General features: G+C 59.1%; 3 protein-coding genes across 5 annotated transcripts; 2 read left to right on the top strand and 1 right to left on the bottom strand.

Annotated features, from left to right (window-relative positions):
• Positions 1-375: 375 nt before the first annotated feature.
• On the top strand, positions 376-9,191 carry PPP1R26 (protein phosphatase 1 regulatory subunit 26). 2 transcript variants are annotated; one of them, XM_079926316.1, is made up of 4 exons: positions 704-2,125; positions 2,301-2,362; positions 2,480-2,600; positions 3,659-9,191. In XM_079926316.1, exon 4 carries the CDS (start codon positions 4,119-4,121, stop codon positions 7,683-7,685), a length of 3,567 nt encoding a protein of 1,188 aa, XP_079782442.1. In that variant the 5' UTR covers positions 704-2,125; positions 2,301-2,362; positions 2,480-2,600; positions 3,659-4,118; the 3' UTR covers positions 7,686-9,191. The 2 variants fall into 2 exon arrangements, with proteins under 2 accessions (XP_079782441.1, XP_079782442.1); XM_079926315.1 differs by lacking the exons at positions 704-2,125; positions 2,301-2,362 and adding an exon at positions 376-511.
• A 3,763-nt stretch (positions 9,192-12,954) lies between these two features.
• Positions 12,955-18,251, bottom strand: PIERCE1 (piercer of microtubule wall 1). The gene is made up of 3 exons (XM_079925884.1): positions 17,290-18,251; positions 16,121-16,199; positions 12,955-13,798 (listed from the first exon to the last, which is right to left on the bottom strand). Exons 1-3 carry the CDS (start codon positions 17,430-17,432, stop codon positions 13,610-13,612), a joined length of 411 nt encoding a protein of 136 aa, XP_079782010.1. The 5' UTR covers positions 17,433-18,251; the 3' UTR covers positions 12,955-13,609.
• A 103-nt stretch (positions 18,252-18,354) lies between these two features.
• MRPS2 (mitochondrial ribosomal protein S2) lies at positions 18,355-26,357 on the top strand. Of its 2 annotated transcripts, XM_079925877.1 has the most exons (8): positions 18,355-18,510; positions 18,635-18,760; positions 19,223-19,352; positions 21,065-21,563; positions 24,265-24,464; positions 24,980-25,075; positions 25,891-26,084; positions 26,233-26,357. In XM_079925877.1, the coding sequence occupies exons 1-8, from the start codon at positions 18,471-18,473 to the stop codon at positions 26,325-26,327; spliced, it is 1,380 nt and encodes a 459-aa protein (XP_079782003.1). In that variant the 5' UTR covers positions 18,355-18,470; the 3' UTR covers positions 26,328-26,357. The 2 variants fall into 2 exon arrangements, with proteins under 2 accessions (XP_079782003.1, XP_079782004.1); XM_079925878.1 differs by lacking the exons at positions 25,891-26,084; positions 26,233-26,357 and having other exon boundaries at positions 24,943-25,055.
• The last annotated feature ends 1,589 nt before the right edge of the window (positions 26,358-27,946 follow it).

The raw sequence follows: 27,946 nt of genomic DNA, 5'->3' as shown, positions 1-27,946 counted from the left end.
CCACCGGGGACCGCGGAGGCAGGGCGGCGTCTGCCAACTCGGCCACTGACTCAGCGCACGACCCCCGCTCCCGGGGTAGTTGGGGGCCAGGGGAGAGGGCGCCCAAACAGCACCGGAGGGCCCCAGCCTCTGGCCGGAGCGGGCTGGGGGGTCAGACATCACTCCGACTACTCACTCCAACCGCACCGGGCGCATTTCGGGGTCCGGCCCGAGGCTGGGGAGGGGCGGGGCGTCTCTGGAAGCTCGCGCCGCCTCCGGGCTGGGCAGGCGCGAGCGCGGGCGCGGGCGCGGGCGCGGGCGCGGGGCGGGGCGGGGCGGGGTGGGAGCGGGGGCGGCGCGCGGCGCCCGCGGCTCCTCCGCAGCGCGGCCGGCAGGTGGGCGCGCGCTCGCCGGGCGGGGGTCCGGCCGGGCCGCGCGCCTCCCCCGGAACTCGGCCGTGCCATTCCCATGATGCCCAGCCACCGGGCACGGCTTCCGGAGCGCGGCCGCCACAGCCCCGCCGCCGCCGCCGGTAGGTCCGGGGAGGGAGCTCCGGGGGCCGCCCCGCCCCGCGCACGCGCGCCCCGCCCTCCCGCGCGCGCCCCCGGCGCCGGCGGCCCGGCCCCTCCGCGCCGGGACCCCGCCGCCTCCCCGGGACGCGGCGCGCGGGGCGGGGGCCAGTGCGGGGCCGAGTGGGAGGAGGGGGCCTGGCCGGAGGGCGGGCATGCAGGCCGCACCGCGGCGCCGGGCCTCCGGGGTAGGGGCCGCGGCGGGCGGGGCGGGCTCGGCCCGGCGCCGGGTAGTTAGCTGGCGCGGAGGGCGGGGGTCGCGGCCTCAGAGGCGGCTCCTGGCCGGGACCCCCGCCTGCGCGCGCCCGCGTTCCTCGAAGCCGGCCGGGCGCGGGGCCCAGGTGAGGCGCAGGTGAGGGCCCGCGGCGGGACAGCTTCCGGCGCGGCCGAGGGCCCGGGGCCCGGCCCTCCCGCTGAGATCGTGCCCTGCGCCCCGCCCCGTGCAGCTTCCCGGAGGGTCACCGGGCCCCTCGCCCCCAAGCCCACCGAGCCCAGAATATAACCCGGGCGCAGCCCTGCGTGGAGGCCCGACCCCTTCCTGCCAGAGAACCGGGTCGCCTCTCCGGGCGCCGGGATCCTTCCTGGCAGAGGCTGCGCTGGGAGTGAGCGCCCCCAGGCCGGGAGCAGAGAGCAGGGCAGGGTCAGCCGGGAGGGTCTCGCCTGGCCTCCGGCCCCCTAGGCACTGGCAGTGGCCCTGCAGCTTTGCTGGGGAGCCGTCCTTGCCGTATTGTAAAGTCTCATCTTCCGCGGGCCAGGGCCGGAATTCCAGCGCACGCCCACTTCAGGCTGGCCCTCCAGAGAGGGCCCTCCTTCTGGGCCTTGTATCCCGACCCTCACCTCCCTAATCCTGGGGAAAGTCCAGCCTGGGAGGGAAGGGCTGGAGCTGCTCAGCATTAATGGCGAAGCCACATCGCGTGCGGGGAGCCGGACTTGGCCAGGGGATGAGCGTTAGCGAGGTTCTGTCCTCCTGGAGGTTGGTGTCTAGACTGAGAAGAGAACCCAGGTGCCCTCCTCCACTGTTCAAATTATAGCACCACATGGCTTTGGGGCGCAGGGCTGGGTGTCCTCACAGCCACCCTCCAGACCTGGTCCCCGGGTTCTCGAGGAGCAGGGTGGCAGTTTGGCAAAGCGAAAGCCCCCAGGCTTCAGCCCACAGTCTCTCCAAGTACAGTGTCGGGGAGTTTTCCAGAATGATTCATCTCATTGTGGGTGATTGTCTTAAAGCCACAAGCTGTCGCTGGAGACGCTGTCTGAATTTTTAACCTCATTCTTGCGCTAGGTAATTTGACAGTTCAGAAAACTGCCCACTAGGAGTCCGAGCTCTCCATAGTCATTTAAGAGCTGTGAACATGGTCAAGGTGATGGGTAAAGAGCAGCGCTTTTCCTTCCGCCCACTCTGCTACCTGGAGTGGAAAGCACTGCAGCTTGGGTTCATCCTTGGGCCCACTTTTTCAGATAGCAGTGCTGTTTAAGAAGTTAATATTCTTTATTTAGACTCTTCCCAGTTCAAGGCCTATGCAGATGTCTCGTAATCGCTGTCATTTTGCCAAGGCAGCTTGAATGATGACCACAGCAAGGTGGGCGCAGCCCAGGGAAAGAGCCCTCCGCCTCCCCACTGTTGCTCCCCACTGCCCTTGGGAGGGAATCTCCCTGGAGGGTGGTGCTGTGGGATGGATCGTGGACTGTTATGGGTGCTCACATCTGAGGACTGATGAATAGCCTCCCATGTTCCCTGCCGTCACCATCCTACAGGATCAGACCGATGGCCCAGGAGAATTGGGAATTAGTTGTGGTTAACTGTATTTGGCCTCAGGGTAAGTTCTTCCAAAATTGAATTTTGAGCCCTTAATGTGATTTCTTTCCCCCCAAATACTTACCAGCTGTAGTTTCAGCCTCTGAATTAGGTCTTTGATTCTCTTTAATCTTGGCAGTCAAAAGTCCGTTTAAAAAGTGGGCACCAGATGCTACAGCGTAGAGGTGGGGGGACGAAGACCCAATCCCTGAACCGTTCTGCAAACGTCACGCCGAACCTGGACTTGAAGAGAATCGCAGGTAAAGGCAGCAAATTCTTTTACATTGTAGAGTCTCACTTTCTGAGCATAAGTAGTAATAGCAGAGGACTTCCTTCTGAATTGGTCATGCCCTCTGGTTAATTGCTGGTCCCACCTGTTTGGGCACGTCTGTGCCTAGGTGGCTGGGCTAGGCTTTCCTGGAAAGGACTGTGGTGTGTAAACACAGGATTCTGTGCTCGTCAGGAAGGAAGCTCCTGGGGGAGAAGGATCTGCATGGGAAGCAAAGCAAACACACAGGCCACTTCCGGCCACCCCCCAAGGCCCCAGGGTGGTGACCGCCTTGCCCGGCACTGTTTGGAGTTGGAACTCGATTTCCCTGTTTCCACAAGCACTGCCAAGCTCTCCTCTTGCATCTCGGCTACTTTGCATTCCAGTTTGCAGGGGATCGGGAGAGGTCAGAGAAACATGTTAAGAGCTGACAGTTATATGATGTATTTTGCGTCTCTCTAATTGGCTGTGTACAGCCTGCGTTATGTTCCCCTCCCCGGTGGTGGTCCCAGACCTGTAGTGTAAAGGCTGTTGGGAGCAGCTCTTCAAAGTGTCCCCAAGACTATCCCAGTGGTTCTGCCGACCCAGCCACATTTGGTCTGAGATACAAAAGCTGTGGAGAAACCACACAGCGTGAAAAGGGGCGCCTTACTGTGTTTGGGGCAACTTCTATATTAATTACCTAAAAATAATCATACGGTCCCGTGAGACCATCTGGCAAATATACATTCGACGTTTTAAAATAAAGAGGCTTTGGGCTTCCCTGGTGGCGCAGTGGTTGGGAGTCCGCCTGCCGATGCAGGGGACGCGGGTTCGTGCCCCGGTCCGGGAAGATCCCACATGCTGCGGAGCGGCTGGGCCCGTGAGCCATGGCCGCTGAGCCTGCGCGTCCGGAGAGGCCGCAACAGTGAGAGGCCTGCGTACCGCAAAAAAAATAATTAATAAATAAATAAATAAGTAAAATAAAGAGGCTTTGGTATAAGTGAGTCTCTAAAGTTGTTTAGGGAGATAAATGTTTAAATGCTCCCATTGAGTAACTTCTCATTTCAGGAGCTGCTGATTCGCGTCAAGGTTGGACCTACCCACGACGTCTCACTGAACCTGGATTCATACTAGTTGTTCTTTTCCACCTGCAGAGGAGCACTGAGTCTTTATCTCATTGGCACCTCCTGACAACTTTTGGAGGTAAATAAAACCTCTGTTCCTGTCCCGGAGAAGATGGACAGAGGGACGGGGAAAGGACACTCGTGTGAGCTTCCGCGAGCTCGCTGCGGGTGGCTCGGAAGCGTTTTCTCATGAAGCTTCGTGGCCGCCTTGCGTCTACAGCCAAGGGAGATGCGACCCGGGAGGCGTGAGTGACTTGCCCTGGGACCCGCGGCCGGCTGGACCCTCACCAGGCCCACCGCTTCTCCGTGACCTGACCTAGGGCGCCATCCCGGCGTGCCTTCTCCAGGATGTGAAGCAGGCAGAGAAGCAAAGTGCCGCCTCTCTGCGCGTCCCGTCGGCTAGGATGTATCTCATGAATGCGCCTCCTGTGCTCGCCCTGCCGTCCAAATGGGAGGCCTTTGGCCCACCCGGGAGCTGTAGGTTTCCCGGATGCTTCTCGGAGCCGAAGGAGGGCGTCCCGAGAGCGGCGGTGAGCGCCAAGGTGCAGGCGGTCATCAGCACGCTTCAGGGGGACGGGGCCGCCCTGGGCATGAGTGGCGAGCATGGCCGGCAGAGAAGCCAGAGAGCGGAGAGGGGCCGCGGCACCAGGCTGGCTACCAGCCCCACCTTTGCCGCCTGTGGTCTTGCTGTTGGTTTTGACCCCAAGGGGGAGGAGGAGGCCGCGGACCTTGGCCCCCTGGTGCTGGATTCGGACAGTGATGATTCCGTGGACCGCGACATTGAGGAAGCCATCCAGGAGTACCTGAAGGCCAAGAGCGGGGCCGCCCGGCCTCCCGCAGCCGGTCGATGCAAACCAGAGCCGCCTCCGAGCGGCACCCCGACCGCCCTGTGCCCCCCAGACCTTGCAGCTGGCCCCACTGGTGTCCCCGGCAGCCACAGCGGAGTCGGCCAGGACCAGGGCTCTGCCTCGCCGCTCAGTGTGAGCAGTGAGGACTCCTTCGAACAGAGCATCCGGGCGGAGATCGAACAGTTCCTAAGTGAGAAGAGGCAGCACGAAACCCAAAAATGCGACGTTCCTGCGGACAAAAAACCAGACCCCGCTGACAGCTTGGCCCAGTCGGCGTCTAGATCCAGCAGAGAGCCGACGGGCAAGGCGCACCAGCAGGAGCTGGCGGGCGCCTGTAAGGAGTTCACCTTCCGGAAGCCTCCCAGGTCCACAAAGGCTGGCGCGCTGCCCAGAGGCCCCAGGTGCAAGGTCACCGTTGAGCCCGCCGCGGCTGCGGGCCGCCCTGCAGAAGCAGCCCCTGGTAAAGTCGGGGTCAGGAGGGGCACCGGCTCAGGGAAGAGGGGAAGGCGAGCCAGGAGCGCGGCCCTGGTGCCTGAGGCGGTCGACTCAAGCAGCGATGATGGCATCGAGGAGGCCATCCAGCTGTACCAGCTGGAGAAGAGGAAGGAGGCAGGTGGCGAACCGCCGCAGAGGGCCCTGCCCGCGGAGGAGAAGGGCCCCGGGCCCCCTGCACACGGCACGGGCCTCTGCACCAAGAGCACCTGGCTCGAAGGCCACGGGAAGACCCCGGGCAAGAAGAAGCCGGTGGCCACCAAGGCCGCGGACTTCAGCCCGGGTGGCCTGGACCCCGACCACCCCTCCAGGCCTCCCAGGGAAACCGTGGCTCCTGCACCTCCAGGAAGTACAGCTGCCGAAAGCAAGTCTGTGGACGGGTCCCCGTGCCGCGCAGACACATCCGCGGAGCTGATGTGCGCTGAAGCGATCCTGGACATTTCCAAAACGATCCTGCCGGGTCCCCTGGAGGGCGGCACCAGATCCCCGCCCACCAGCCCACTCCTGTATCCCCACGACGTGCCTTCCTGCTCCGACGGTGACAGCAGCTCTGTGGACAGCGACGACAGCATCGAACAGGAAATCCGGACGTTCTTGGCTCTGAAGGCGCAGTCAGGGGGGCTGCTGCCCAGGACGGAGACGTGCCCGCCACCGGCGCACAGCCCGCTGCTGCCGTCCGGCCTCAGCGCCTCGGCCTCCAAAACGCCGGACCTGTCACTGAGCTGCAAGAGGAAACGCGGAGGAGGCAGCACCGCCGTGCGGCCGTGCACGCCCAAGAGGACCAGAGACACGGCCGAGGCGCAGGAGGGCGCCCGGGACGCCGACCGCAGCCAGGGGAGAGCGCAGCCCAGCCAGGGGAAAGCCAGCGAGGCCCCGGGAAGGGAGGGTGAGACCTGGGGCCAGCCTCTCCCCTGCAGGACGGGCGTGCTGGGTGATGAGCACGGGGCCCCGGTCACGCAGGGTACCGTGTTGCCAGGCCCCGGGAAGGCGGCCGAGGCGAGGCGCGTGGATGAGAAGGAGAGCTCCGAGGACAAGAGCAGCTCGCTGGACAGTGACGAGGACCTGGACACGGCCATCAAGGACCTGCTGCGGTCCAAGCGGAGGCTCCGGAAGAGGTGCAAGGACCCCAGAGCCGGCTGCAAGAAGAGGGTCAGGTTCAGCACCACGGAGACGCAGTTCCTGGATAAAGTAGGAGGCTTCCCGAAAGACTGGAAAGACCGAAGCCCACATCTGCTGAAAAGCTGCCTCTCAAAGTCCAGAAAAGAGAGCCCGGGGAGACCCTCGCACGTCCTCTGCCGAGAAGCGGTGAGAGCAAAGCCAGACGGCATGGCAGCCGAGGACGCGCCCCCGGCTCCCCGGTCCAGGGGCCAAGCCGCAGGAAGGAGCCTGTTCTCTGGTGAATCGGAAGCCCGTGAACTGCGTGGTCCGGCCCCAAGCCCCAGTTCCCTGTCTGATGACAGCAGCTCCGTAGACAGCGATGACAGCATTGAACTGGAGATTAGGAAGTTTTTGGCCGAAAAGGCCAAGGAGTCCGTGAGCGGATCAGAAATTCAAGGAGGGGGCCCCACCGCTCTCGGGACGGGGAATGGGGGCAAGCCAGAGCTGCCGTGCCGGAAAGTGCTACCTCCCGGCCCGGCCCTTCAGCCTGGCATGTGCACTCGGAGCCAAAGGTGCAGGGGGCCCTTGCAGCCGGCCGAGGGACCGAGGGGCCCGGGCAGAGCCTTCGCTCCGGCCGGGAGGAGCAGCCCCCGCGCCGAGCAGGCCTGCAGCCCTGCAGCCCTGGCCAGATGCGAACTGGTGCCGCCCAGGAGCGCCAGCGGGACCGCGTCTGCCAAAGGGTCACCAGCCAGTAGGAGAACCGCCTATGCGCCCAAAGATAAGAGCCCGAGGGGGGCCGAGGCTGCCGCGGGGGAAAGCGCATTGGCTCAGCTCCCGAGCTGCATGGAGGCTGGCGCTCGGGCAGAGAGCCGGAGCTCACTGGCACGGACCCCAGGCGCCGAGCGAGAGGGGAGGCTCCGGGCCGGCCTCGCCCTGCCCTGGACTGACTTCTCCCCCCAGAGCCGGTTGCAGAGCACCTGGGCACTGAGCACGAAAGGCAGGGACGCGGCGGCGTGGAAAGGGGGCCTCAGGGGCCAGAGAGAGAAGCGGCTGGAGGGCCAGGCCCGGGGCTCGCCCAGCCTCGCCGTGGACCCCAAGAGAGGCCTGCCTTTTGCCGGCTTCTCACCACTGCTCTCCACGCAGCTGTTTCACTTCGGGAAGAGTGTCTCCTGGGGGGGGAAGCAGGCCAGCCTCTTCAGTCCCCCCCTGAGCCTGCCTCTGCAGGGCGCATCCTTCTCGGCCTTCCGAGAGACCCAGGCTGGCCACGGCCCTGTGTTCGGAAGCTCACACTTGCTGGTGAAGCAGGAGGGTGGCCGCTGGCCGCCCAGGAAGTCCCAGGCAGGGCTCAGTCTGCCCGACAGGAGGAACTCGGGGCCGGAGGAGAGCATCTTAGACCTGCGGTACAGGCGGAGGGGGGTGGACAGAGACGATGAAGACCAAGAGGTCCTGGGCAGCGATGCCAGCGAGTTCAGCGATGCGTCTGTGGAGGAGGGCGGCAGCCTCTTGGCCAAGGGCCCCGTCCTCCAGCTGTGAGCACGCTCCTGGCCGCGGCAAGTGTGGGCGAAGCATGTGTGTGCCCGTCCCCACATGCCACACACTCCTGATGAAAGGGCGGAGCCCCGGAGGCCCCTGTACAGCCTGTATATATGTACACTAACGCGAAAGGATGTTTTTATTTAACAGATGTGTCCTGGTAAATATAATTTTTGTAGGCTTTTTGTAAATTATTTAAAGTGCTGTAAAAAATATTTTTGGTGAATACCATTGTTGGATTTTGTAGGGCGTCCCTCGGGGCAGTTTTCCGTGGTCTCCGCACTAGTCTTAGATCAGCAAACACTTGGTTCCGACTGTCCCTGCACTTGGGGTTGAGCGCTGGTGGCCGTGGCCAGTCGTGGCCACAGTTCGGGCCCGAGGAAGGCAGCAGCTGGTGCCCCGCCTGAGACGTGCCAGAGCGCCCCAGCGGTCTTGGTTGGGACACCCCTGGACAGCACTTCTTATGTAAAAGAGGCCCGAGCATGTCTTCAATTGGAAAAGCGTTTCAAAGCACAATGGCCAGCGAGCAAACCGGCCATGCCAGTTGCACGTAGGAGTCCTGAGTGAGATCTCAGGGCCGGTCACCAGTTCACGCCTGAAGCCTGTGTTGTTTAACGTCCAGTCCTGTTCAATCATGACATGATGCTACCGGCTCAATAAACCTATTTTTATACAGGAGCTGCCGTCCTTCGTTTTTAGTCACAGCTCTAAAAAGGTACCAGGCAGCCCGTGTGTTTTAAATGCCCTTGTCCTGATCTGGGCAAAGCAAAGAGGCAGCGGCTGCTTCATGGGTTCTGGTGCCCGGAGTCCTGAGGACCGAGGACAAAGCCCACCGCCCTCCGGGAACTGGGCTCGCTGGGACTGTGCACCACCAGCAGGGGCGTGCCCGTGCTCGGTGTGTTTGAGCGGCGGTGCCACGCACACAGGGAAGAGCGTGGCATCCTATACCTTGTGCTCTGAGGCTGCTGCGGTGCCCACAGCTACAGAAGAGGCAGGTGGGAACCTGCACACGTGAGGCTGAGCGCTGACGTTTACCCGCGATCGTCCAGCAAACTGATCGGCTGCCGCAATTGTGACAACTCATCAGTAGCTGCAATGGGCCTGGAGCAAGGTTTAATTTGCAGCTGAAGTTGTTATTCTGATGTGCAAGTGAATGTTCTACATGTTGTGCCCCCCCCCCAGGTCTTAGCAGGAATTCACTTCTGTACCCAAATGGGGACGTGTGCCAGCACCCACAGTCAGTGTCCGCTGGGTCAGATGCTGTGACGAGCAGGCCCTGTGGACTCTGTGACCATCCGGTGCCTACGCGCTGTGCATCCGCTATTTCCGTTGTCGAATATTCATTCACTTAAGTGCTTCCCGGAAAAACAATAATCCATGCTTTAAATTTCATTTAATTTTGAAGGAGTGCTTTTAACACTTGAAAACAAAAATCAGCTTGTTTTGTATATAAGAACTGGATTTTTTGTTTTTTGGTTTTTTTTATGCTAATAAATCAGGCACTGCTCACAAATCAGTTGATGTAGTCTGTCCTGTGCAGAGTGGCCTTTGCAGGATGTTGACGTGAGAACCCGATGTCTAGGACCTGCCAGTGTTCTGTGCCATCGTGCATTTAGTCCTGAGCACCTGTCTGCTCCTGCGGCCCATCCCAGTCTCCCCCAGACCCTTTGCACCTTCCTCTCCCCCTGCCTCCCTAGCCCCAGTCTGTGTGCTTACCTGGCAGTGCAGGCCATGCCTGGTTTTCACAAACTGGACGTAAACGTGATCGTGCGGGCCCATCCCTGGATTGCCAACAAGCCATGCTGCGTGAAAGAGTTTTGCTTTCCCTCTCTCCAACATCCTAGGTCAACTCTGGCACACACTGGGGCCAAGGTCCGAGGTCCCCCCGCACCCTGTCTGCAAAGGGGGCTGCAGTGGGGGGCAGACGGGAGCACTGTCCCTCAGTGATGGCTGTCTATACGTTTGCAGCCCTGGTACAGCTCCTCCGATGATCCGGGCCCGACCCTGCATCCCTGCATCACAGCATCCCCGGAGCTGCTGCATGAGATGGCACGTGTGCCCGCACTTGTAGGAAGAGTCTCGGCGAGGGTGTGTTACCAAATCAAGCTGTAATTACTCAGACCTACAGATAAGTCCGAACCAAAGAGCCCCTCTTGCTTCCCAATGGGGAGGGGGTGGGCGTCTATGTACCTGGGGCCACAGGTTCATTTCACCTAATGCAAAGAAGGGGGAGAGACCCGTTTTTTTGTTTTTGTTTTTTGGGGGGGGGGGGTTTGCGGTATGTGGGCCTCTCACTGTTGCGGCCTCTCCCGTTGTGGAGCACAGACTCCGGACGCGCAGGCTCAGTGGCCATGGCTCACGGGCCCAGCCGCTCCGCGGCATGTGGGATCCTCCCGGACCGGGGCACGAACCTGTGTACCCTGCATCGGCAGGCGGACTCTCAACCACTGTGCCACCAGGGAAGCCCCAAGAGACCCGGTTTTTGAGGTGTCTAATGCTCTGGGTTAGGTCATCCTGGGGTCACTGTGTCGCTGCAGGAACTGCCCCCTTTTCTGGAAAGAATGGGCCCGTTTCAGAAGTCCCAGCAGAATAGGATGGGAGGGGGAAGAGGGGGAAGTCCTGGAGGTTAGTGTTCAATGTTCACCACCCACGTCTCCGCATCAAGGAGAGGGTCTTCCTAAAGAGAAGAGTCATGGACTTCCCTGGTGGTGCAGTGGTTAAGAATCCTCCTGCCAATGCAGTGGACACGGGTTCGAGCCCTGGTCCTGGAAGATCCCACATGCTGCGGAGCAGCTAGGCCCATGCGCCACAACTACTGAGCCCACGCGCTGCAACTACTGAAGCCCGCGTGCTCTAGGGCCCGTGCTCCTCAACAAGAGAAGCCACCGCAATGAGAAGCCTGCGCACCGCAATGAAGAGTAACCCCTGCTTGCCACAACTAGAGAAAGCCCACACGCAGCAACAAAGATCCAATGCAGACAAAAATAAATAAAATTTAAGAAATCGCGAAGTGTTGCTCTGAACTTCCTCTTTTGCTCAGAATCCAAGTTATCAACAGGTTTTCCCAAGCTGTGACGCACTCGCAGTGGGAAACCAGGCCCTCAACTGAAATACTAACACTTTATCTGCTCATATAAAAAGTATTACCACCTTGATCCTCCTCTCTCCTTGAAATTAATTTAAGGGACTGTGTAGAGGGGACGGGGAGGGGGAAATATATTATTTGCAGAAGCTTTGAGATTTCTGGTGTTTTGTGTGCTGAGCAGAGGGATTTTTTTTTCCCAGTGTCAACACATTTTACTAGGTATTTGAAACCATTTATTCTAATTGACTAAATAAAAGATTAAATATCACTGAAGAAAAATAGACAAATGAAAATATACTTTTAGAGTAAGAAGTTACTGGTTTTAAGCCAACTCAGCAGCTAAATTAAGTGATTAGTAAAGTGCTGTGGAACTTCGTCAATGTTTCATTTCAGAGTGGAATAGAGGCCAGATAAAGAAAAGACCTACTCGTGGATGGGGAAAGAGTTTCTCTGGAATTGCCGTGCAGTTTATTTAATAACCTGTGGAAACTGGTTTTTGTTAACCTCTTTGGATCGCCTTTCCCGTAATTGTTCTGATTGGATTTAAGATTTCAAAAGAACTCAGTACGAAGGTCAGAAGAATGATGGGTGTCATTTTCTTCCCATTCTGTGTGCTATAATGCCGAACAGAAGGCATGTTCTTGTAATTTAGGGTTAGACCTGTCAATCTAAACTCTTTTATTTTTCCCTCACACATGAAGATTCCAGTTTGAAAATAGGTTAAAAAGATAAATTTCATGATAATCGCTGGAGTTCGTATATGACTCGTGCAAACAGGTAGGAAGTTAGGGTGTGTCTATGGGGTCAGATTCTGATGACCTGGCCCCTCCCAGGACCCCCCCAAGGCGGGTTCAAGCCCAGGACCTGCTGCAGGGCACCCCCTCTGGACCCTAATTTTCCCATCCATAGATGGAGGTACAGCAAGACCTGCCCCAGGCGTGAGCATCAGATGAGGTGACACTGTCAAAGCTCTTCAAAAACCGTGAAAACAGACAAGTGGAGGGGAGCATGGTACCTCGCGGGGGCCCAGGCGCCAGGAGCATGTGGGAATTGGGAGCCTGAGCCGGAGATGGTGGGTGAGTTTTCAGGAAGACAGGCATGTACGTTATACCAGAGGTACTTCGGTTGTCCGTCTTTCCAGACATTTATTCTAGGTACAGAGTCTAACGTTCCATTAACTCATTAGCAACTGATACAGAAATATTGGTTATTGGCTATGACAATTAACACACATCAATGCCTGATTTTGATGCCAGGATTAACTTCATAAAGCTCACTGGCGTGCTTGGCATGTTTCGTTTGTGGATGTCAGCTCGACTGACCGTCCCAGCCCGGGCTCTGACCTACACACGCTGTCCTGTTCCGGGAGTGCAGGTGCTCACCGGGTCTAGCTTGGAGGGGAAACCGTCACTTTGCCTGACCGCTGCATCCTCCCCTAGATCCCCTGCGCTTCCCAGCCAGCTTCAGAGGAAGGGATTTGTCCTTTTCAGTGAGTTTAGAAACTGGATTGATCAGCTGTTCTTTTTCTTTTTTTATTTCAACAGAGGAGAAATACAGAAACATTCTGAGGATTTTGGTATTTTTAATGAAAGGTTGTTTTAAAAAAAAAGGCGTTTTCAGTGTGATGCCTGGAGTCTGTGCTAGTTTTCCAGCTAAGGAGAAGGATATGACATAGACCCTGGCTCCAGATGCAGCTTTGTACCTTTTCTATTCAAATAATAGATTGATTTTCTCTGGAAACCATTTCCACCCCAAACTGAACGTTAAGAATGTTGCTGAAATGTTTACTTTTGTGTAATAATAAGTCTTTAATGAAGAAATAACCGGTCATGGTATTTCATTTCCTCCCCAATTCATATGTGAGTAAAATCTCTTTGGGTAAAAACCTTTGTAAGGAAGGTAGCGACGGTGGTCTGTAACAACGATTTCTTCTGTCTGGTTCCAACACCTTCCGGGTTTCCTGTGATGAGCTGTCATAAAGGAAGGTGGGAGGAATCTATGTCTGGAAGATATATATTGTCGTAGAAAATGTTTTCTTATTGAGGACCCTCTACATCATAGTAAACATTGATTGAGAACTAACTACGTGGAAAGAGAAATCCACTTCGTGTAGTTATTACCCCCACCTGAGAAAAACATGGTCTTCCCCGCCTGATTTTTTTTAAACTTTTTATTGAAGAGGTACAATGAACAGCAAGCGGGGAAGCCCGACGTACACCTCACCCCTCAGCAACAAGCAGCAGTCACCAACTTGTTGACTCCGCCTCTGTCCCGCCTCATTCGTGGCCAGCGGGTGCTCAATATCACTCCAAGCTTGGCCCGGGTCAGGGCCAGTAAGGGCCCTCCCGCCTGGTCCCGCCTGGAGCTTTCCTCCTGAGGTCCCCTCTGCCTCCTCGCCCAGCCCTCGTCCACACCCAGGCAGAGCATCCTACCCTCCCTCCGTGGCTCGGCAGGTGCTTGAGAACAGAAACCACGCGTAGTTTGTCATGAGTATAAAAATGGCTCCCAGAGATGCAGGTGGGGCTCTCGGGCGTTCCCAGCCTTCAGACTGAGATCGGGGTCCCGGCATGCCCACCGCCCTACTCATCGATTATACCTGAGTCAGGGACTGGGGACATGGCAAGGTTTTTAATGGAAAGTCAAGCCATTAGCTCTTTTTCATCTAGACGTAAAACAGAGAAAGTAGGGCATCATAGCCCCGTTTGCAAATTTTTCTAACCTAGAGGGGAAAAATATTTTCAGGGAAAGCAGTGAAGTCTGTTCCTTTACAATTGGGCAAGTTATCAAAGATTACGGCTGCCAACTGTCCCGACTATCTCCGCCAGAGCCGGGAGGCCCCTCAGTCACAGATGGACGGCTTGCTGACCCTGTAGCTGGGGTGGAAGTTGAGCCGGTCGTAGAAGGTGATGTAGTTGTCCGGACCCGTCACAATGCTCTTCTCCATGGAGACGTTGAAAGTATTGTTCTGGAACATTCCACCAGCTGCAACTTGTCTCGAAAATTTATACGAATTTGGATAAAATACCTTCTGGAAGTGAAAAGGGGACACTAGGGTTAGTGATACATGATAACACTCTTGAGCAATCAGTCATTAGGTATTTTGGGAAGAAAAATAAAAATTTGTAAGAAAATGTTTTTAAATTCTTATTTTGTAAGAAAATGTCGTCTCCAGTCCTAGGAAGCAGAGAAGCCAGGGTGGGCAGGATGGCTGGCCTAGTTGGCCCCAACCATCCCAATTTCTGCCTAATGTCAGGGAATAATGATTAATGGTGCCTCCTTTCACTATTACATGGATAGAAGAATCAATTATGGGGCCACCTGGGCAAGGCATTGCCACATCTGAATATGGTTACAAGGGGTCAGGCCCAAAGCTGTTCCCAGTTCAGCTTTTGCCAACTGTACAACTAGGGCAAGTTACTGGACCTCTCTGAACTTGAGTTTTCTCTTCCGTGGAAAAGAGAGAACATCAGTAGGTTTCCACCTTGATGGGGTATTAGAATCCCTTGTAGAGCTTTAAAACAATTCTGATGGCCAGGCCCCCCCAGCCGAGGGGTCTGGGGAGGGGATGCCCTAGCGAGGTGGAGGTGCAGTGAGAACACAGATGAGGCCGCTGGTGTGTGCGGGCACCCAGGGGTAGGAGTCATTTCAGCAATACAGCATCCCCAGGTGACCTCGAGGTTTCTGACAGAAGTGGCCTGGACCACTAGCAGATAGTACACTTGGGACAGGTGGCCTGTTCTAGGCTCCCCTCGTGTCAAGTAGATCATTTGATGTTTTGTCTCCTTGGCAGGAAGCAAGTACCAAGAGAAACGGCCTTCGGTGCATTCTTTTGTTTGTTTTTTGTGGTGGTTGTTTTTGTTTTGTGCTTTGTTTTGTTTTGTTTCATTTTTGGCTACACCCTGCAGCTTGTGGGATCTTCGTTCCCCTACCAGGGATCAAACCCGTGCCCCCTGAAGTGGAAGTGCGGAGTCCTAACCACCGGGCTGCCAGGGGATTCCCAGTGCCTTTTTAAATAGACTTTATTTTTTAGAGCAGCTTGGGGTCTACAGAGCAGCTGTGCAGAGTGAAGAGTTCCCGGATCGCCTCCCCGGCAGCACACACGGCTGACCTGCTGTTCACATCTCCCATCAGTGCATTTAGAACAACTGAGACAATGGTGACGGGTCGTCATTAACTAAAGTCCACGCTGTACGTAGGGTCCACTTTTTGCCTTGTACATGCTGGGTTTTGACAAATGAATAATGAATGACATGTATCCACCACTACAGTGTCATTAAGAATAGTTTCCTTCAGTATATTTTCTAAAACCCAAAGAATGCATTTTTATTTTCTGTTCCCACGTGGGAAGGAAACACTGCGTGCCGCTGGTTGAGTCCCGCGGCCACACTCAGGTCAGGAAACTGGAAACCAGGTTCCAGATAAAGCAGGTCGATAAGCGGCAGGAAAAATTTCTAAACTTGCCTCCGGAGAACCTCGGTGCTTCACGTCCCACTGCCTCATAAGACCAGCAAATGGCCTTTTTTATAAAAGCAAAACATCTGGACCTATGTTTGTAAGTGTGTCGGTCTTTTTCGTGGAAATACCTGATCCCTTGATCCTGGGAGAATGACCTTTAAATGCTCTAGGAACTTTCTAGAGAAATAATCTTCTCACAAAAGCTCTATCCCCCATGAAAAACAGGTAAATAAGCAATTATCATGATCTTTTAACATGAATAATTTGGAAGAAAAACAACAACACTGCCAGCCCCAAAATGGGAGGCCCTCCTGTCTTGGGTACCCAGGGGATGCTTACACTGGTCCATCTGCCCTTCACCTGGACACAGCAGGGGCATCAGGGGGTTCTAGGAGGCTCCCTGCCATGTGAGGTTGATCTCAAAGAGGGGTCAGGTTCCCCAAAAGTGCACAGATCCCGGGGCCCTTTTGTAACCGGTGCTTTCATCAGCCAGTGCTGTCTCTTAAGATCACAAGTTAAATATTTCATAAAATACGGTATTACTCCAAAAAGAAGGCAGTTCTTCATTTATCTGCCTCAAAACCTACTGCATTAGGTTACGAGAGTCGGCTGGTTGTACGAGTGAATGGGGCCAGCCCTTTGGGATGTTGTAAGGAAGACTACATGCCCTTTATTCATCCTTTAAATCATTTCATTGCTAAACTCATTCGTTCATTTATTTCTACCCTGCCCTGTCCCAAAAGGAATTGAGGTGCGCCCTCCCCCTTGGTGCTGTTGGAACTGCGGGCCTCTCTGCACCTCCCCGTCCTGATGTGTTGCTCTTTTGAGAAATCTGGAGTCTCAGCCTCCTCCTAGAGATGCCCCACCTGCGCACCTTTCTTTGCTTCCTCCTTACCGGCATCTCGTGCACGGTGGGTGCTCTGCTCCCATACGCTTGGTTGCTGGTCCTGTACACTGAGGGGGGCTCCTTGGTCCTAGCAGATGAGAAAAATACTTTCTTTTCCACTCATTTGTTTTAATTCTGCCCAAGCCACAGCTTTAACATATTTGGTTGGTGGAGCTTTGTTGGAAATGCCCCAGATGGGCGATGCAGCCGTGAACCTGGGCTCCTGTCGAGTGCAGAGTTGGCCTCCCTGGCAGGCTCAGCCTCCCTGACTCCCTCTGCTGACCTCTGCCAAAGCCCTAAAGAACTCCCAGGTGGCAAGTGCTGGCCCTCAGCCCCAGTGGGACCTGGGCCCATGCTGTCATTTCCTGGGTGGGTGGGTAGGCTGGGAGCTGTGACTCAGCCTCCAGGCCTGCCACTCGCGGGGGCCAGCCCTTTGGGATGGAAGGGGATGCCCTCCCATGGTGGGGGGGGGGTCCCTCCACTTCTGAGCCTCCAGGAGAAAATGTTCCTGCAGTCTCTAGTCCTGATGCTATTGGTACAGCAGTTTAACTAGTGGCTGTGGGCTCAGACACCCCAGCTCTGCCTCATACTAACTCTGGGATCTGTCTTTCTACAACCCAGATGTCCCTCCTGGGAAATGAAGATGCTAACAGAGCCAACTCTGTGGGATCGTGGAGGGACTAAGGGGGAGGGGGGGAGCAGGGAAGGCACGCACAGCCTGCCCAGCTGTGTCTTAAGAGGCTGCAGCGCACTGGAACAGCTGGCAGGCCACGGCCCTCGGCAGCCTGGTGATGGAGGTGTCGCCATGCACCTCAGGCGGACGGGTCCTCTCTTCTAGAAAGGAGAGGAGACTGACCCCGCCCTAGAGGGTGCTGCTGGGATCAGCCCGAGTTGTGTGATTTCCCCTGGGCAAACCCCGCCCCACCTCGCTGGCGGGAGGCCCACTCACTCCACCCGCGAGTCGCAAGCCGCAGGCAGCACCTCCGCGCTCATTTGGTGGTTAACAGCTGACCCCGCTTTTGACTTGGGGGCCGGGAGGGGGCCTGGGGGTTCTTGCACAACGGGCCATCTGCGCAGAGCGCAGGACCAGCTGGGCACCTGGCTGGCGGCTAGACCAGGAGCCCTTTCTTTCCTCTTTGTATGCCAGGTGGACCCTGACCGGACTCCCTGGTCCTCACCTGTAGCCCCGAAACCAAGCCGGGTTGTTGAACCTGGCCGGTAGGTCCTCGCTCACGCGGTAGTAGTCGCTGGTTTTCTCCGGCGGGGACTTGGCCTTGGGCACCTCCTGCTCCGCGCATCCCTGGGGGTCCTCCTCGGACATCTCGCCTCTGTCCACCCGAGTTTCGTGGGAAAGAAAGAGCGGGCAGGAAACAGCTTCTCAGCCCTGGGGCCGTGAGGGGCCGCGCGGCGTCTTGTTGCTAAGCGACGGTCCGGTCACCTGACTGGGTGGGCGGGGCCCTTAAAGGCGCCGCGCCTCCTGGGCCGGAGGCCGCCCACCGCCGGCTTGTGGGGGCAGAAGTCCGAAGTTCTAGAACCTTCCGTGGCGAGCCACGAGGCCCTAGGCTAGCCGGGATAATAAGGCATTACTTCCTGGGGCCGCAGTGCCGGGTACCCGATGATCAGTAGCCTTCGGCGCCAACATTTTCCCAAATGCGGTGGGGGGCAGATTTCCAGGCAGATGAAACCCCGGGCCTGGGGCTTCATCGGCAAATTGCGGAGTTCAGGTTCTCTAAGGCCGCTCCGTTGTAACGCTCCGACGCTCACCGCGTGGACCAGGGCTGCTCCTTGACCCCCACCCCCGACTTCAGGCCCCCCAGTACGCTGCATCTAAAATTAAGACTCCAGATTTGCCTAACTTTATGGAATCTTTCTAAGCCAAATGTTTAAAAATTAAAACACTTTTGGACAGCGGGAGGTTGTGCTGGACTGGCCGCAGGTGAAGACGGTCCCCATCTCCCGGCGAGTTCCCGCGGGACGGCTGGGAACCTCCTCGGCCGCCGGGCACTGTGCAGGGAGGGTGCGAGAGGCGGAGTATCCAGACCCCGCGCTCGACAGGACCCCGGCTCCGGCCCGCCCCACGCTCCTTGCGGGTCCACGGTGCCCGGGCAGACCTGGGGCGCAAGGCCCAGCCTTCCCCAAGGACTGCGTGCTCCGACCCGGGGGGCAGGCGGGGGCCAAGGGGCGGGGACGCGTCCAGAGCTGGGGTGCCCGAGAGGCGGCGGGCGCTCAGTGGCACCCCCGGGCCTGCAGGTGGCGCTGCGGCGAAGGCGGGCCGCAACCGGAAGGAGGAGCCGCTCGTGGGGCCGCGCCTGCCCGTCTTCCGCGTCTGTCCGTCCGGCCGCCTACCGGAGTCCACGCCATGGTACCCGGCTCGGTCTTACCCCGGCTGCTCGGCGCAGGTAAGGCGCCCGGGACCCGGGGGTGGGGGGCGCGGCAGGGACCCTCTTGCGGGCCGGGCGGCGGGAGGGAGGGAAGGAGGGAGGCGGGCGGGGGGCGCGCGCCACGAGTTTGCTGTCGCCGCAGGTGTCCGGCGCTGGCCGCTCCAGCTGCACCTCGTCCAGACGGCGACCCCGGGCCCGGTGGGGCCGAGCGGCAGGACGCTGGGGAGCGCTGTGGCCTCTGCAGCCCGGGAGCCCGAGCGCAGCAGCGGTAACTCCGGCCCTGCGGTCCTGGGGGTTTGAAATTGTCCCGCTGCTAGGAGTCCCGGGCGCTCTGGGTCTCCATGGGGCCCCTGGAGGATGCGGGACTGGGGAGGGCGAAGGGCGGCCTTCCGCCCCTGGCAGCCCACGTGCTGGGCCGCACGAGCTTGCAGCCCTCCGAGCAGCCCCACCGCCGAGTAGGGCCGAGCCCCCCCCCTCCACGAACCGCGGCCGGGGAGCTCCCGCGGGCGGCTGGCGGGACCACGGGGACCTCAGACACCACCCGGCGCCCCTTCTCTCCGAGTGAAGACTTGGCCACGTTTACCCAGGAGCGAAGCTGGGGTCAGATCTCGGCCTCTGCCCCGAGCCTCCAGAAAAGGCCCCTGGGGACCCTCAGCATCTGCTCTCCCGCAGACCCCAGGCTTGGGAGCCGGGATCCAGACCCTGTATCCTCTCCCCCTCCCCGCCCCAGATCTGAACGAGAGGATCCTGAGCGAGCCCCTCAAGCACTTAGACTTCTTCAATGTCAAGGAATTGTTTTCTGTAAGAAGTCTCTTCGATGCCCGGGTGCACCTGGGACACAAAGCTGGCTGTCGGCACAGGTAGGTGACGCCCCTGGCGAGTGTAGGGGTGCCTGGGGGGCTCGGGACCCTTGCCTTGGGGTCCAGGGCCCCTTTTTCAGTTTGTTTGTTTTGTTTTGTTTTTTGGGTACGCGGGCCTCTCACTGTTGTGGCCTCTCCCATTGCGGAGCACAGGCTCCGGACGCGCAGGCCCAGCGGCCATGGCTCACGGGCCCAGCCGCTCCGCGGCATGTGGGATCTTCCCGGACCGGGGCACGAACCCGTGTCCCCTGCATCGGCAGGCGGACTCTCAACCACTGCGCCACCAGGGAAGCCCTCAGTTTGTTTTAAGAGCGTCTAGCTCCCTTTTCTTCCAGATGGGATCATTGAGCCCCAAGGAGGAGCAGCTGTTTATTCTCAGGCCCCGTTTGCTCCTCCCGACCCCCAGACCCCGCGGACCTTGCTGTGGGGCTCCTGGTCGTCGGTGGGGCCAGGCCCGCTGCTGCTGGTTCCCCGACAGACAGGCCAGCCGGGAGGGCAGTGCTGGCAAGGCCGTCGGCATCTCGCGGAGGTGTCTCCAAGGGCACGCAGAGGAGTGGTGACTGGCCCAGTCTTTTCACGTGGCGATTTTGACGGCTGGGTTGGGCGTGTATTGGAGGAGCAGTTAGGCCAGGGAGGGAGGCGGTTGTAGATGTTCAGGGGAAAGGTGATGGGCCCAGCTGCGCCGGCAGGGTCGGAGCAGTGGTTGGATGTGGGGTGATGGGGGCAGAGCCGGAGGTCCAGCTGAGCAGAGCCCAGAGCAGGTGTCGACATCCTTCACATCAGGAACTTGGGTCCTATGAGGGTGACCCTTCAGCCACCCCAGTGGGGATGTCACGCAGGCACTAGGGAGAAGCAGCCTGGGCCGGGGGCCACCACATCAGGACCTTTTGAGAACATGTGGAGTGGGGGATGGAGGAGAGAGGAAGTCCCAGGTGGGAGCCCTGGGCAACCAGTGCCTCAGAGTCTGGGAAGAGGGGGTGGGGCCGGGGCATGGGAGGAGGGACGCCACTGTAGGTGCTGCGGAGAAGTCACCTGAGGTGAGGGCACGTGGGGCCTTGGGAAGGCTCTTCGGAGAGGAAGAGAGAGTCCCGGCGGGGGTGAGCAGAAGAGTGAATGGGGCGGGGGTTGCAAGAGGACGGTCTCGCAGCCCCGGCTCTCGGCCCAGGCCAGCGGGTCTGTGCCCTCAGGGTTCCCTCCGAGGCCTGGCTGCCTCCTGCTCCGGCCTGTCACGCTTGCAGCCCGGGGCACCCCCTGCCTTTCTGGTCCCCCAGCCCCCCCAGGGGGTGGGGCTCAGCTGTAAAGCCTCAAAGGTGATGATAATGACAAGGATGGGAGCCAGACAAGCAGCACCAGGTGGGACGCTGTCCGGACGTCACGTTTAAGTGTGCAGATGTCCGTGTGGGTCCACTCTGTTAGGCACCCCGCGCGGCCAGGTGGAGGTTCAGAGGGGTAAGCCGCTTGCCCGAGACATGGAGTGGCCTGCAGCCCAGCCTGCCCTGCTCGCCCACCCTCACCCTCCCACTGCCCGCGGCTGTCACTCCTGGGACAGCGTCCCCGCTGCCGTCGTCATGGTGAGGGCTGCAGACTGTACCAGCCCTGGGCTTGCCGTGCCCCCCGTGCAGGGGCCTGAGGCTGGGGGAGCGCATGAGAAAGGGCGGGTGGAGGTGGCCACGTGGGGCTGGTTCACACTGGCCTTGGTGGGTGTCCGGCAGGTTCATGGAGCCGTATATCTTCGGGAGCCGCTTGGACCAGGACATCATTGACCTGGAACAGACGGCGACGCACCTGCAGCTGGCCTTGAATTTCACGGCCCATGTGGCCTATCGCGAGGGCATCATCCTGTTTGTGAGCCGCAGTCGGCAGTTCTCACACCTGATCGAGAACGTGGCCCGGGACTGCGGGGAATACGCCCATACCCGCTACTTCAAGGGCGGCCTGCTGACCAATGCGCCCCTCCTCCTGGGCCCCAGCGTCCGCCTGCCAGACCTCATCATCTTTCTGCACACGCTCAACAACGTCTTTGAGCCCCACATAGCCGTGAGGGACGCGGCCAAGATGAACATCCCCACCGTGGGCATCGTGGACACCAACTGCAACCCATCCCTCATCACGTACCCCGTCCCGGGCAATGACGACTCGCCCCCGGCCGTCCAGCTCTTCTGCAGGCTCTTCCAGACCACCATCAACCGGGCCAAAGAGAAGCGCAAGCAGGTCGAGGCCCTGTACCGACTGCAGGGCCAGGAGGGCGCCAAGGGCCGCAGTGCAGCCGACCCTCCTTCCCCGGGAGTGCAGGCCGAGCTGGACTTGGGCCATTCGCCTTGACCTGCCCGCTCTTCTCCCGAGTGAAACAGCAGCCGAGTCTGTTCTGAAGCTGGGACCCAACCCCCTGTACCCACACCCACCCCCGGCATGGTTCTTAGCACCTTCCCAGTTATTCCAGGCTTCGGGTCCCTGCTGCTAGGAACGCTTCTCAGCAGCTGCCCGCCCGGGGCTCCACTTCAGACCCGAGGACCCAGCAGGCTCACTGGGCAAGTGGCCTGCCTGGAAAGGACCCGTCGGAAAACATCCCGTCCCTGGAGTCCGAAGTCCTTGCTTCTGCCTCAAGATGAGTCCCTTGTGTGTTAGGAAGGTTCTCACCAGCTTGACTTTTCTCAACCAGAACGCCCCAGGTTGGGCTGCTTCCCTGCTGCCTGGCTTCAGGGGCTGTTTTATAACGTGAGGTTGCAGGGTGAGCCACTAAGAAGATTCCATCCGGGTTGGGACAGGCTGGGCAAGGCAGACAGCGTGATTTCAACAGGAATAAAGCTTAGATTTGGGCAGAACGGGGACCTGGACCGTTGGTTCTGCAGCGTGGTCTGTGTGCTCTGTTTTCATCGGCACCCACGGGGCCCCTGGAGCACACGAGACACGTTCCTGCCCCCTGGGTCCTCGAGCTTCAGGGAGACAGGCAGGCATGTGCACGTGGGTTTGGATGGGACGGCACCGGCTGCCCCTCGACACCGTCTTCGGGGTTGAGGCTCGAGGCCCTCGTCTCCTGCCCATGCCCTGAACAGGCATCCTCCCCAGGTGGTCGGGTAAGATGGGACCCTGTTCACAGGAACTTTTGGATGCCCCCTCGTTTGTGGGACCTTCCTTGGCAGCACTTGTGTTCCTGGGATGAGGTGTGGCCCCTGCTTGCCAGGACCCTACCCCGTGGCTCCTGGTGTGCATGACCACCCCAGGACCCTGTCTGCTGCCGAGGGTCCAGGCAGCAGGGTCTGGTGGGGTCAGAACAGGATGGCCTCGTGTGGATGGATGCATCATGCCAGTCCATGTCCTACAGTAGCACACGGGGGCAGGAAGACTGGTCCCACAGGCCCGCTCAGCATCTTTCAGGGGGGGCATGCGAGGTGGAGGTCCCTGATGTTTTCTGGAAGGGTTCACAGTTTGGAAGGGGCAAGGAGCTGAATGCCAGTTTGAAACCAACTGACAGGTATCGGTTTAATTTGCAAACATCAAGTATGGGCATGCAAAATCACAGGCAGGTAAATTGAGGGGTCCCCCCCAAGACTTTCCCCCCACAAGACACCTCCCTCGGTGTGCGTGGGTGAGATTTCCCGAACTCCTCTGGAGAGAGCTGGCCGGACCTGTCGCTCGGCGCTCCAGGGAGGCTGGAGTGGGCAGCCAAGACCCTCGAGATCAGCGCAGCGTGAGAAGGCTCAATGGCCGTGGACGGGAGCTCTGGAATGTGAGCTGGGCCTCCCCAAGGCAGAGGGTCCACACCGCCCTTCAAAAGCAGGCCGTCTGGGGAGGGCAACACAGGCAGGGCGACGAGGGACACGCGAGGAGGCCCTGTTCTCTCGCCCTTGACTCGGGCTGGGTGGAGGGGAGCAGCCCTGGAGGGCGGGCACCCCCGAGCACCCCTACCCCACCCCATTCCCCAGGGTGGCCTGCCTGGCCCTGGCCATCCTCTGTCCCCTGAGGATCCCCCTGGAACCTGCACCAGACACAGGCGGGTGAAGACCAGCAGGGGCAATGAGAGTGTGTGCTGCCGGTCCTGGGGACGCTGGGAGCAGGGTGGACAGGGGTGGACAGGGGTGGCCACACTGAGCAGGTGACTCGGCGGATGATGGGACACAGACGAGCTGGGCGGTTTCAGGTACACGAGGACCTGAAGGGAGGCACAGGCTGACGGAGCCCAGAGCCCGGATGGGCTGGCTCGGGGGGGCACTTCCAGAGGGGCTCAGGTAAAAGGAGCGGGGGGGCAGAGCACGGGCTTTCACCCTAGTCGGGGGTCAGCCAGCCCCGATAAACATCACAGCAGGCACAGTAGATATGACAGCCTCACGGCCTCCTCTAGATACAGATGCATCCTCCCTGCAGGAGGGGACCTCCAAGTTTGCCAACCTGGAGATAAACACCAAGAGAGGCCAGAAGCCCCAAAGGCCTGGCGAGCAAGGGCCTGAGCCCTCCCCTCCTGCTGCCGCGGTGACGACTTGCCCATTAGCCCTGACCTTTCCTGGGGTCTGGCAGGGTCGTTCCCTGAGTGGTTGGTGTCCCAGGGGCCTGGAAGAGCCGGGTTCAGGGGGAGATTTGGGGCCAGGGTGGGTGAGGGCAGGTGCACCACGCCACCAACTCGGGCCAGCACAGGCTCGCGGTGAGTGTAGGCATGCAGGGGTCTCTAGAATCGGGCCTGCAGGTGGCTGGGGCCAGATGCCACCTGGGGCCACTGCCCAGGGTCCAGCCCAGGGCTTTGCCTCCAGTGGCCAGTCCCAACCCAAGGAGCTGGGCTCCTCCCTTCACCCACCAGTGCTCCCAGGCCTGGCCCTGGCCACGTGCAAAGCCAATTCTTTCTATACCGTTGCATCTCAACATACGAGCCTGAATGTTCTCACACTGTTTTTGACCTGTCCCTCCTTTGTCCGAAAATCAGCCCGTGTATGAAAATGAGTTAGCCCTGAACCTGTATGAGACCTGCAAGGTGCGGACCGTGAAGGCAGGCACGCTGGAGAAGCTGGTGGAGCACCTGGTGCCCGCCTTCCGGGGCAGCAACCTCTCCTATGTCACCATCTTCCTGTGCACCTACCGAGCCTTCACCACCACCCAGCGGGTCCTGGACCTGCTGTTCCAAAGGTGAGCGCCCCGCCCACCCACTGGCTGTGTGTCTTGGGAATGTCGCTTTACCTTTCTGAGCCTCAGTTTGCTCACGTGAAGGCCGGGCTGCCAGGACTGTCGGATAAGCATGGACAGTGCAGCCCCGCGCCCGGCCCTGTGGAAAGGGCTGCTGAGGGCTGGGGCGGCTTTGATTAAGGTTTTCCTCTGCCCCATGGAGAAGCTCTCTGCTTCCAGCCCCTGGGCAGAACAGTTTTCCCATTTGTAAAGGAGGTTCCAGATTCTGTCTCAGGGGTCCTTCCTGGGAGTAGCCAGGGCAGGGCTGGCTGGGGGCCGGCTGAGGGCCCAGGCCCACTCAGGCGTCTGTAAGGTGCTGGTTGGGCTCATTCGTTCAGCAAATACATACGAAGCGCCTACTGTGTGCAGGCACTTTTCTAGGCACTTGGCTTTATTCAGTGAACGGTGCAAATATCCCCGCCCTCCCGGGCTTCCATCCTAGCCGGAGGGTCAGCCAGTAACACTAGACGTCATAGCAGGTACGGTAGATGTGACGCCCTCACGGCCTCCTCTAGATACGGGTGCATCCTCCCTTATTCCAGCGAGGACGGCGGACCTCAGGACCAACTGAAAAAGTGAGTAGACTTTGGCTCTGATGGGAGGGGCTGGGCAGAACCCTGGCTGCCACACATCTTGTGATTCCCGCTGGAGGGCTGAGGTCTGGCTGCAGGAGGAGAGGAGTCAGAGAGCTGTGGCTGGGGTCCCATGTCCCCAGGGAGCAGAGGGGAGGCTGGGGGCTCAGAGCCGGCCCCTGAGAGCATCCGTCCCCACTCAGATCCGGGGCCCAGGACAGGAGGTGTGGGGGGCAAGCTGCTGACACGTCAGCCTCGCAGCCCAGTGTGAGCGCTCAGCTGAGGCTCACGGGAGCGCAGTCAGGGTCAGGGGGCCGGCTACGTCCCCACCACCAAGAATGGCGTCTCCGGAAGGACGAGACCCGCACTCGGGCGCACAGACCAAGGCAGCCGTCGGTGCGCGAGCTTCCGGTTCAGGTGCGCGAGGCCCGTGAAGGCCGGGCAGGGGCGCACTCTGCTTGTCCCCTCCTCCCTCCCCTGTTTATGCAGCGCCTACTGTGTGCGGCCAGGCCAGCGCGATGGCCAGAGCGGGCGCGGCCCTCCCTGCCCTCCTGCAGTTTCCTTCCCAGTGGGGAGGGCCCGGGGGGCTGGGAGCAGACAGGAGAGAGTCAGGCTCCCCCGAGGAAGGGAGAGGTGGTCACCAGGGACGGAGGGCCCCTTCCTACCAGGCCTGCCGACCAGGCCTGCCCCCGCCTGGCAGCCCAGCGCGGGTGGGGCAGGGGCGGGCCCAGAAGCCCAGCCCCCACGGGGGAGCCAGGGGAGGGCCGCGTGGAAGGAAAGGCCAGGCCCCGGACCTGCTGCCGCCCGCCTGCCCCCAGCGCCGTCTCCTCCATCCTGGGCACCTGGCTGGACCAGTACTCCGAGGACTTCTGTCAGCCCCCGGACTTCCCGTGCCTCAGGCAGCTGGTGGCCTACGTGCAGCTCAACATGCCCGGCTCCGACCTGGAGCGCCGCGCCCACCTTCTCCTGGCCCAGCTGGAGCGCACAGAGCTCACCAAGGCAGAGCCGGAGGGTGAGGAGCGGGGTCGGTGCTGGGCACGCAGGAGCCCCCGGGGCTGCCTCAGGCCGCCCACGTGGGGACCGCTGGCGGGAGACGTCCTGTCTCAGATCCTGGCTGGAGCCTCTGTAAAAGGCCGCGGGCTGTTCCTTTGCTTGCAAAGGCCCGTGTGAGGCAGGCACGTGGATCTCCTCCTGCACCTTCACTGCCATCTCAGGATCTAGAACTGGCTCCAGCGCCAGCCCCTGTGCAATCTGAAGACCTAGATCCAGCTGCAGAAGCAGCAGCAGAACTAAAGCCAGATCCAGAGCTGGAGGCGTTTCCATCAGTGGCTGGAGGGACACCTTGAGCGGCGGCACCCGAGTGGGAGCCAACATCACAATCAGTTGCCTCAGCACCTCTGCCTCCAGGGCCCGCGGCTGCACCTGCTCCGGAGGAGACCCAGAGCCGGCTCGGCACCCACTACCCCTGCGGGGAGAACGAGCTCTGGCGCCACGCTCAGCGTCAGCTCCTGACCCACTTCTACCCGCTCCCCCCACCCCCAAACTTCCCTTCCCCTCCCCTGTTACTGTTTCTGATTTGGTTTTTAATTTTATGTTTTCGTTTCACATTATTTATGGTGTCTTTTACGTCTTCATATAACCAAGTTTAATTTTTTTAATTTGAAATTGTGCATTTCAGGAGCATCGAGTATATTCACAGTTCTGTGCAACCTTCCCCAGGGTCTCGGGCAGACTGTTTCACTCCCCAGAAGGAATCCCTGAGCCAAAGCGCTCATGCCCCATTCCTCTCTCCCCCAGCTCCCGACAACCTGTAATCTGCTTTCTGTCTCTGTGTCTTTACCTGTTCTAGATGTTTCCTATAAATGGAATTATACAAGGTGGCTTTCTGTGTAGGCCACATATTTTAAGAGGGGAGTAGTTAATTTTTGTTTTCTTTTTTTACTTCAAAATAGCATTTTTATTATATGAAAGGGAAATGCCAGATGGATTAAAGATGGGATGTACAAATTGAAGTCTTTTTTGTAAATATGTGTGCAGTCTCAGGGTAAAGACCCCTGTTCTGAGTATGGCCCCAGAGCCAGAAGACAGAAGGGAAACGCCTGGCTCTTCCCATGGCCAAACAGAAACAAGAAACATGTAGAAAGCTGGGGAGACAAACCATAAACTGGATCAGCACTCCTCACACCCCAGGGCCAGAGAAAGGTTTGACGCCCCTGTGGTCCCCCAGATTTTGAAAGTCAATGTTTTAAAAAGGGACAGAGAACACACATGTGCAGCTCCAACAAGAGGCCGCACACGTGGTCGGTACAGGTCAGAGACGCTTGACCTCCCAGTGAGGACACGCAGATGTAAGCGCCGTGGAGACGGCGCTGTCAACACCACACCGACAGGTTTCTAGTCTGGTGGCGACCAGCCCTGGGGACAGTGTGAGGAAGCAGAGGCCCAGCTGGTCCTCTAGAGGGAAGCGTGGAAGGACACTCCCGTCTGGGAGAACAGTGCGCAGGACCCCAGAGCTCCACGGGTGCAACCCTTTACCTGCAGAGCTAATCCCAGGAGTTTACCCGCAGGAATTCTCGCATGGTGTGTGTGCCCATGTGCACGTGTGTGCGTGTGCAGTCGTGGGTGTCAGGTGGGGAGGACTCTGGGCACGTGTGCCCTTCTGGAACCTGGTTCCCCCGGGCGGGTGCTGATCAGTCCATCGTCTTCCTCCTCCGCATTTTCTGGGGCCCCGAATCAGAATTTCCGAAAAGCCCCTGCTATGGGACATGGGCCATTTGCCATTTTTCACTCTCAGAATCATGCTGAAGGGAACATCTGTGTCCATAAATCTCTATTCAGGGCAGAATCCATGAGGTGGATTTTCTGGGTCAAAAC

The sequence above is a fragment of the Stenella coeruleoalba genome (assembly GCF_951394435.1).
Source record: "Stenella coeruleoalba genome assembly, chromosome: 7".
NCBI lineage: Eukaryota > Metazoa > Chordata > Mammalia > Artiodactyla > Delphinidae > Stenella > Stenella coeruleoalba.
Note: the sequence above shows the minus strand (reverse complement) of the source record. Positions and strands in the feature narration are given on the sequence as shown.